Source organism: Heterodontus francisci, chromosome 37, assembly GCF_036365525.1.
Source record: "Heterodontus francisci isolate sHetFra1 chromosome 37, sHetFra1.hap1, whole genome shotgun sequence".
Taxonomy (NCBI): Eukaryota; Metazoa; Chordata; class Chondrichthyes; order Heterodontiformes; family Heterodontidae; genus Heterodontus; species Heterodontus francisci.
The window spans coordinates 33648466-33657167 of NC_090407.1; the positions used below are offsets into that span (position 1 = coordinate 33648466).

At 39.7% G+C, this 8702-nt stretch overlaps 1 protein-coding gene across 1 annotated transcript in view; it reads left to right on the forward strand.

The window, feature by feature from the left end:
- The window catches only part of srm (spermidine synthase), a 38409-nt gene extending 36282 nt beyond the window's left edge, over positions 1–2127 (forward strand). The window contains exon 8 of the mRNA XM_068017506.1: positions 301–2127. Within this exon, the coding sequence (XP_067873607.1) occupies positions 301–318 (18 nt within the window). The 3' untranslated portion in view covers positions 319–2127. The remainder of the gene's footprint in view (positions 1–300) is intronic.
- Positions 2128–8702: the final 6575 nt, after the last annotated feature.

An 8702-nucleotide genomic window follows, 5' to 3' on the forward strand; every position in this document is an offset into this window, starting at 1 on the left:
GTACCCAGAATTGAACCCGGGTCACTGGAGCTGTGAGGCTGCGGTGCTAACCACTACGCCACTGCCGTGGAGATTGTTTGTTTGATTGTATTCTGTTGTTCCATCCGTTTTTCAATCAAAATGGAAATGTCCTTGCCAAGGGACTGCTATCACTTCCCATTTTTCTGATAACTGAATTTTTCTTTGAGATTCTGGAATTTCAGGATCACATTCTGCAAACATGTCCTTATTTACAACTTTGTATTGTGAAAATGAGTTCATGCACTAGAAACAAATGTTTTTCCCCCTTTTGTCTTCCAGGCTCTTAATGATGCATAACAATTCCATTGCTCACTGTTCACTGCCTTCAGTACTGGAAAGTTTTTGCAAAATCTGTCATCGATTTATAGTGGACCTGTAATGTACCATCCTGCAAATTAACCCTTTCCTGTCTTCAAAGAGGAAATTGTCATTCTACTGCCCAGGAAGCCAGGAAATAACAGCTCTTGGTGTGAATAAAAGACCATGTTTCAGTAATTTTTTTACAAAGTCACAGCCTTGTGATTTACCTGGGATTGTTGGGTGATTGCTGATTCTTGTGGAATTGGTCAGGTGAGCAGCGGACCTCTAGACCTTGTATGGTCGGCTGACTAACCAATAACCTCTATTTTTATAGACACTGCACGTGGCTGATGGCGTGGACCGCTGAGGCCTTAATCCATGATGGTCCTAGACTGGGAAGGGTTAAAAAGTTTTAAAGAAAATACTAATAAAAATGAAACCAGATAATGCTTGGAACTTGGACTTGAGAACTTTTGGCAAACTTCCAAGACAAAAAGGAACACACAAATCCTGATTGCTTTATGTCCAAACGGCATGCTTACTCTTTAAAGTGTGATGTCTTCAGTAGGATGCACTACAATTGTATTGAAGTGGAAGCTCACACAATTAGCTCAATGTGCAATGGATTGTTTTAGTTGCACTCTTTCCCTTTCCATCTCACATAGGATCACCTTTTGTTTCCCCTTGACCCTTGAGCACTTGCTTTTCATTGACCCTCTTGCACTTTCTGTTCTCCCTTTTTCCTCGGGTGATTTTTCCCCTCCTTTTTGGCTCTCGCTCTCCCTCCAGCCTTGTATGTATTCCAATCATTGTAAACCACCTAAATTAATGAGTGGCTTCCATCTTTAATATATGCCTGGTTGGTGGCTATATATTTGCTCTGTAACTGCGAGCCAGCAGACCGTCTTTTCCTGGTGAAACTTTGCTCTGACAACTCCATTCTGGTCATAACCCAGTATTTCACACTGTAAAGGGATAGGTGAAGTTTAACCTAAAAGTGAAGGGATACAATATATCATCACCTTGGAACGAGTACATTTTTTCTAAAGGATGGATGCTATGGGCATGTTTATGAAAACGTGGTAGTTGAAATATTGAGGGGGGGAAAGGAAGTGACGAAAGGGAGCTAATAGATGGCAACTCTGAATCGTTCTCATGGCCCAGATAGCATTCTGGACAAGTTGAAACTTGTCCAGTGAAGGCAAGTGAATTCCAGCATTTGGTTGGCCTGCCTTGGTCTTTGAAATCACACTCTCTTCTAATGGTTCAATTCCTCAACTTTTATTTACAATGGCTTCAAGTTTCTTTTAAAGCTTGAGTTCTTGGTCCCTGTTAACTGCATACCCTCACAGAGGAAGGAATGTCTTAAGTATTTTTTTTAATTGCCCAAATCAGTGACTTGCTTCTCTAAGGTCTGTCAGCCATCGGTCAGCTAACAATGATGACGATCCCCTGGTTTCAACAGAGCTGCTTGTTTTCTATGTTGAGTGAGGAAGGTGACTGATTTCCTTGAGTCGTCATCAGGTAGAGATTTGCCATTTTTTAAGTTATTTCTCTTCCTCCCCCACCCCAATTTATATCTTTGGAATGGTTTTAAGCAAAACAAACTCCCCACCCCTTTCATTTTCCTTTCTATTTGAAAGTTTGAGTTGGCCCAGGTATGATGTGACCTTTGCAGTTTTGTGCAATAATACAATAAAAGTAGGGTGTTGTATGCTCAAATCAAAATCATTGGTTTCATGGAAAGATGAATATGATTCCCAAAACACCAGTGGGAATCATGTAATAAAAATGGAATTTAACTCATCAGTGCCATTCATTTACAATAACTGAATAAGCAATAGCAGTCACCTTATACAATGTTTAATTACAACCATTGGTTTTCCATAATCATGGAAAAGCAGATGTAGTCAAAAGGCAAGCTTAAAAATCTCAGTTGTATGTAATGAGAAATTTAACCTGTCACTAAATTGGTGAGTCTGCACAGAAGTATGCTTTCCAAGAGCAGAGCAGCTTGACTTTTTTTTAACCTGATTACATAAGGTGCCTGTTATTTAAGCTATACTTTAAAACACAACATACTTTTAGCATTGTTTACATTTGCACAATTAACAGTATTTCTGTTCCAAAATGGTCAGCAATTTAAATCTCAAAGAACCGTTACCTTGCAGTAAGCCTTTAAAGGATTATGCTGAATAGTATACCTACAAGCCATGTGGTCTAACATTCCTAAGTGGAAGTAACTACATGACAGGATTTTACTAATGGATATTTCCAGTAGAGCCCTACCCAAGAGCTGTATGCACCTGGCAGATTAAGAATCCACATTTTCATTTCAAAAGCAATAGTTTGGGCAGAGAAATGGTCACTTCTGTGGCAAGGTGAACTGGATTTAGCACCAAGAACCTGTCCTGTATAAATTTCCTGCTTTCCCTTTTTTCCAACTTTGGGATTCCAACTTAATTCATTCATTGTAAAGTAACAGTTTTAATTTATGATTTGTAGTCTAAGATTACTTGCAGGACTAGCATTGAAAAATCAGTGGCTAATGTATGATGGAAGTTGACCTTTTTATTCAATAAATTGCTTAATGTACAATTTTAAAGGTATATTTGAGGGAGAGGGGTGGGGTGAGGAACACTGACTTTGAGTTAAATGTTCTTTAGATTCTTTATGGTTTGTATTGTCTGATACTATATTCCCAGGACTGTCGTAAGGCTACTGCTTCACTTCTGGGATCTAGGTTCACATCTAACCAAGTCTGAAATTCTCCATTGGCTGTTAAGCCCCAAAGAAATGCTTTTTTTTTCTTCATTGCTTCTTGCGATGTGAGCAAGGCCAGCATTTACTGTCTGTCCCTAATTGCCTTTGAAGGTGATGGTGAGTTACTTGAACTGCTGCATTCTGTAGTTTTCTGTAATAGTTTGATACAACTGAGTGGCTTGCTAGACCACTTCAGAGGGAAGATGAGAGCCAACAACATTGCTGTGGATCTGGAGTCGCATGTTGTAAACCAGATGGGTTTTTACAACAATCTGGTAGGTTTCTTAATCACTATTGAGCTTAGAACTTTTAAGTGCCTATTAATTAATTCAATATAAATTCCTCCCTGGCTGCCATGGTGGAACATGAGCTTGTTTCCAGAGCATTAATCCAGGCCACAAGATTACTAGTCCAGTAACATTACCATTATGCTACTGGCAGTCTCAACCTAGTTACTAATGGACACAAACCTTCTTCACACATCTTGTATATAATTTGGCACAAATAGTTGCCTTGCTCTGAGATGCCATAAGGCTGGTTTGGGAGATGGAAAACCTGGGATTATAGAAATCATCAAAGGTTTATAGCACAGAAAGAGGCCACTTGACCCATGTCTGTGTGGCCAAAAATAAGTCACCCAGCCTAATCCCACCTTCCAGCATTTGGTCCATAGCCTTGCAGGTTACAGCACTTGAGGTGCATATCCAGACACTTTTTAAATGAGTTGAGGGTTTTTTGTCTCTACTACCCTTTAGGCAGTGAGTTCCAGACCCCTACCACCCTCTGGGTGAAAAAAACACCATCTCTCATCTTTCTACCAATCACTTTAAATCTATGCCCCCCCCCCCCCCTCCATGTGACCTCTGTGAAGGTAAATAAGCCCTTCACATCCACTATAGGCCGCTCACAATTTTGTACATTTCAATCAAATCTCCCCTCAGCTGCTTCTGTTCCAAGGAGAACAATCACAGCCTCTCCAATCTTTCCTCATAGCTGCATTTTTCCAGTCCTAGCAACATCCTCCTAAAATCTTCTCTGTACCCTCTCTAGTGCAAATACATCCTTACTGTAATGAGGTGACCAGAACTGCACACAGTACTCGAGTTCTGGCCGAACCAATGAGTTATACAGTTCCAGCATAATCTCCCTGCTCTTATATTCCATACCTCAGCTAATAAAGGAAAGAGTTCCATATGCCACCTTAACCATCTTATCAACCTGTCACCTTGATGGATCTTAAGGTTGAGACAGATATGTTGGGCAAATGGAAGGAGTTTTTCTATATCCAACTGTAAAGCGTCTGATCTGGAAATACTTAATGCTGACATCAGGTGGCTGAAATAGGGCAAGTATTCCTTCCCTTCACCTTGAACACAATTGCCCTTTTTAAAAAAAAAACCTGCTGCTTGCCATTGGTTTTGGGGCTCGCTTTGTAAAGTGTGAACTATCGCAGCAATATGTAGTGCATAATCTTTTCTCATAATTGGAATGAGTGCACACCCTGGGTTTGGCAAATACATTTTTAAGGTATTAAAATTGTAAATTATTCACCTATTTCCACTAGATTAATGAAAATGTGGACGATATCTGAAGAAGATGTGGCTTTTTCACTGATCTGTATTGTGACGACTGGAGTAGAACAACACCATATAAATCGCCAAATGTTCACATTCACTTTTTTAGTAGAAGTGATCAAGGGTTTAGTTGATATACTTTTGGTACTTAACTGAAGGATTGTGGCTTGCTTATGGCTTAATAGTTTTAAAGGTCTCTAGGCAGATATAGTTTGGTTTTAATTTCTGTCCTTTCACTTTTCTACCCAGTAGATGAATTAGTTCTTCATTTAGTCTGTTCAACTTGAGCATATAAATTTGAAATGGTTTGATAATTTGGCAATTTCTATCAGGCATGGGGCAGGTTGAGGGAATGCTGAATATCTGAATTCTGAAGACAACAGGTCTGACATTTGTAGAGGAAAAAGGCAGGTTCACATTTCAGTACTGAAGGAGGACAGTATCTGAAGGGTTAACTTGGCTTGTCTGCTCTACGGATGCTGACCGAACTCTCTCCAGCATTTTCCCTTTTTAAAAAAAAAAAAAATAAATAAAAAATTATTCCCCCTGAACAACTCCTTGCAAAATCTGGATTCTAAGACTCCTCCCTATTTTTAGTTGCTGTTTTGGCTTCAGTGACCTTACAGCTTGTTCTGGTTGTATAAGTAGCTGCTCCTTAGAGGGTCTAAAAGTCTGCATGTAGGGTGTGACTTATATAAGGGATTTTATGGTACTTGCCTACTAGTTTGCATGTGTCTTTTTTATCAAGGCTTTAATTTTTTACATCTGCAACCAACATTTTGTTGTCTTGGATTTTCAATTTAAATGACTTAACGTTATCTGGTTTGTGCTCCTTGAGTGAGGTAGGAACAAAGCCTCAGTCCCTCTTTGGTCATTTGTGAATAGTGACAACATCTCCAATGAGTTCAAAGCTATAGGGAAGATTGCCTCCTACTGCACCAAATAATAAAATCAAAACTCATTTAACAAAGAATGGATTGACTGTCACTGAACGCTAAATATATAATTTTCGCCAGCATTGAAATGACTTCAATCACCATGACATTAAATTGCATGGAAAAAAGATTGGGTATCCAAAAACAGTTTTTTATAAACTTTTTATATAGGATTTATCCAAAAATGACCAGATATTTCACCTCATTTGATTTCTGAATTCCATTTGAAAGAAATGCTGGGAAATGCTTGCACCCTCCCTTTTTAACAGCAACTTCTAGCTAACATGCTTGTCAGATTTTCATCTAACTTAAGATTTTATGTTGTACCATAATGTGTTTCATTATTTATAATGACTTTGCAATGTATAAATCTGACTGCACACTTTTTTAATGCTGCAGACATTAGTATTAATGTTCATGGAAAAATAAAGCTTTAAATACTTTTTCATTTAGAATAACTTTGTTCAATTCTGTATGTACAACTTAGATTTGTTCTCTAAACTACCTCCTATTATAACTTTGCTGTGATTTACTGGTTCCTTTTAGGTGGCTTGTAAACTTTCCATGAGGGAGTGATTCCTCTTGATATTGACACTCTCCCAAAACAGCAGATTTCTGGGCTTCTCATCTTGTAAAATTACAGAAATGTTATGTACCAAAGGAAAATAATGCTAATGTGCCAACATTTTTTAAAAATCAGGCTATTTCTGTTTCTAATAAATTGACAAATATAGAAATCTGATCATCGAGCAGAGGTCCTGCAGTCTGGGGCTACTTTGCCTATGGCTTGGTTGCCTGAGAAAGTTGTAGTCAAATTTTTGTTGGCTCCCTTTTTTAGACTTGCTTCTATGTGTTTTTCTGCTTCAGTGATGCTTTGTTCTGAACATTTGGATGATTGAATTAACAATCTAATATTTTGCAAGCATGTGCAAATAACCAGATTAACATCTCTGTTCAAAATCAATTCAAGCCAAAATTGAGATGTGTCTAATTTCTAATGAAAGACTTGCATTTCTATCGTGCAGCACATCTCATGACTTCAGGATAGCCTAAAGTGCTTGATAGCCAATGAAGTACTTTTGAAGTGTAGTCACTGTAATGTAATACCAGCAGCATTACTTGGTTTGGATACAAATGAGCATGACTGCAATGATTAGTGAACCACTGTCTTACTATTGCAGTTGATGAATCTGCCCTTTGTGGCATGGATATCTTGGATCTTTACACTCTTGAGATGGACTGTAATTATGATTTGCAGTCTGATCATGCACTACTGACAAGCAGCTGTATAAGCATTGGTGCTTTCAATAATTTTCTAGTACTTAATAAACTTGTTGAATGTATGCCAGCAAAAAAAATCTACTTAAAATCCATTGTAATTAAAAGTTCAGTTTGACGAGAGTTCATCTAACCATTTGAAATGTTATCTCTTTGCTACTCTGCTTCTGGCATTTGGATTCTGACTTCCTAATGCAGAGCCTGCTATTTTGCACAAAATCTGAATCTCAATTTTACTGGCTATATTTAGATGCATGGAAATGTTTTTGATATTTAACCCTCCTCCTCTTTCTTGACCGCTGCAGCTTTGACACAATCAACCACACCTTCCTGTTCCAATACACCTCTGCCATTGTCCAGCTCAATGGAATGCCGTTACTCTGTTCCACTCCTACCTACCAAGCATAGCCAGAGTATTGTTGGCTTTAGGCCTATGCTTCTATCGTTGGCGTGCCTGAACAAAAATAACCCAAGATGTGATGACTCATGTATATTTATGTCTATGCTGCCATGAGCTCTACCCTTTTTTCTGACCCCCCTGAAGGGGGTTGAGTTGATTCAGTACATCAGCATACCATGCTACAAGCCAAATGCTGTAAACGCACTTGCAAACAGGCTGACTTAGTGTGTCATGTGCAACGACATAATTAAAAAATGATGCCTTGTCCACACCCAACTACCAGGCTAAAAGGTATTGGATGACTATGTATGGGAACAATGCTTGCAAATAATTCACTCCCTCCTTCACCGGTGCACATTGCTGCAGTGTGTACCATCTACAAGGTGCATTGCAGCAATATGCCAAGGCTCCTTCAACAGCACCTTGCAAACCCATGATCTCTACACCGAGAAGAGCAAGGGCAGAAGGCTCATGGGAGCACCACCACCTGCAAGTTCTGTGGGCGTACTTACACCACATGGACTGTAACAGTTCAAAAAGGTGACTTCCCACCACCTTCTTGAGGGCAATTAGGGACAGACAACAAATGCTGGCCTTGCAGTGATGCTCACATCCCATGAGCGAATATTTAAAAAGAAACAGCCTAGATATAACAAATTTATTTTCTTCCTCTAACTCACTATCACACTGACAGGGTTATGGGTGGGCTCGTCACCAAACCATCGATAATATTTTATTAGCATTGCCACTCCATCATAAATCATAGAATGTTTACGGCACAGAAAGAGGCCACTTGGCCCATTGTGTCTGTGCTGGCTGAAAAACGAGCCACCCAATCTAATTCCACCTTCCAGCATTTGGTCTGTAGCCCTGCAGTTATGACACTTGAGGTGCATATCCAGACACCTTTTAAATGAGTTGAGGGTTTCTGCCTCCACTATCCTTTCAGGCAGTGAGTTCCAGACCCCCACCACCCACTGGGTGAAAATATTTTCCTCATCTTCCCTCTAATCTGCCTACCAATCACTTTAAATCTATGCCCCCTAGTCAGTGACAATGGATGGTAGGACCCTAGGAAGTACAGAAAGGCTGAAGGACCTTGGTGTACTTGTCCATAGATCACTGAAGGCAGCAGCACAGGTAAATAAGGTGGTTAGGAAGGCATATGGAATTTTTGCCTTTCTTAGCCGAGGCATAGAATATAAGAGCTGGGAGGTTATGATGGAGCTACATACAAAAATGCTAGTTAGGCCACAGCTGGAGTACTGTGTACAGTTCTGGCCACCACACTATAGGGAGGATGTGATTGCACTGGAGAGGGTGCAGAGGAGATTCACCAGGATGTTGCCTGGGCTGGAGCATTTCAGCTATGAAGAGAGACTGAAAAGGCTAGGGTTGTTTTCCTTGGAGCAGCGAAGGCTGAGGGGGGAC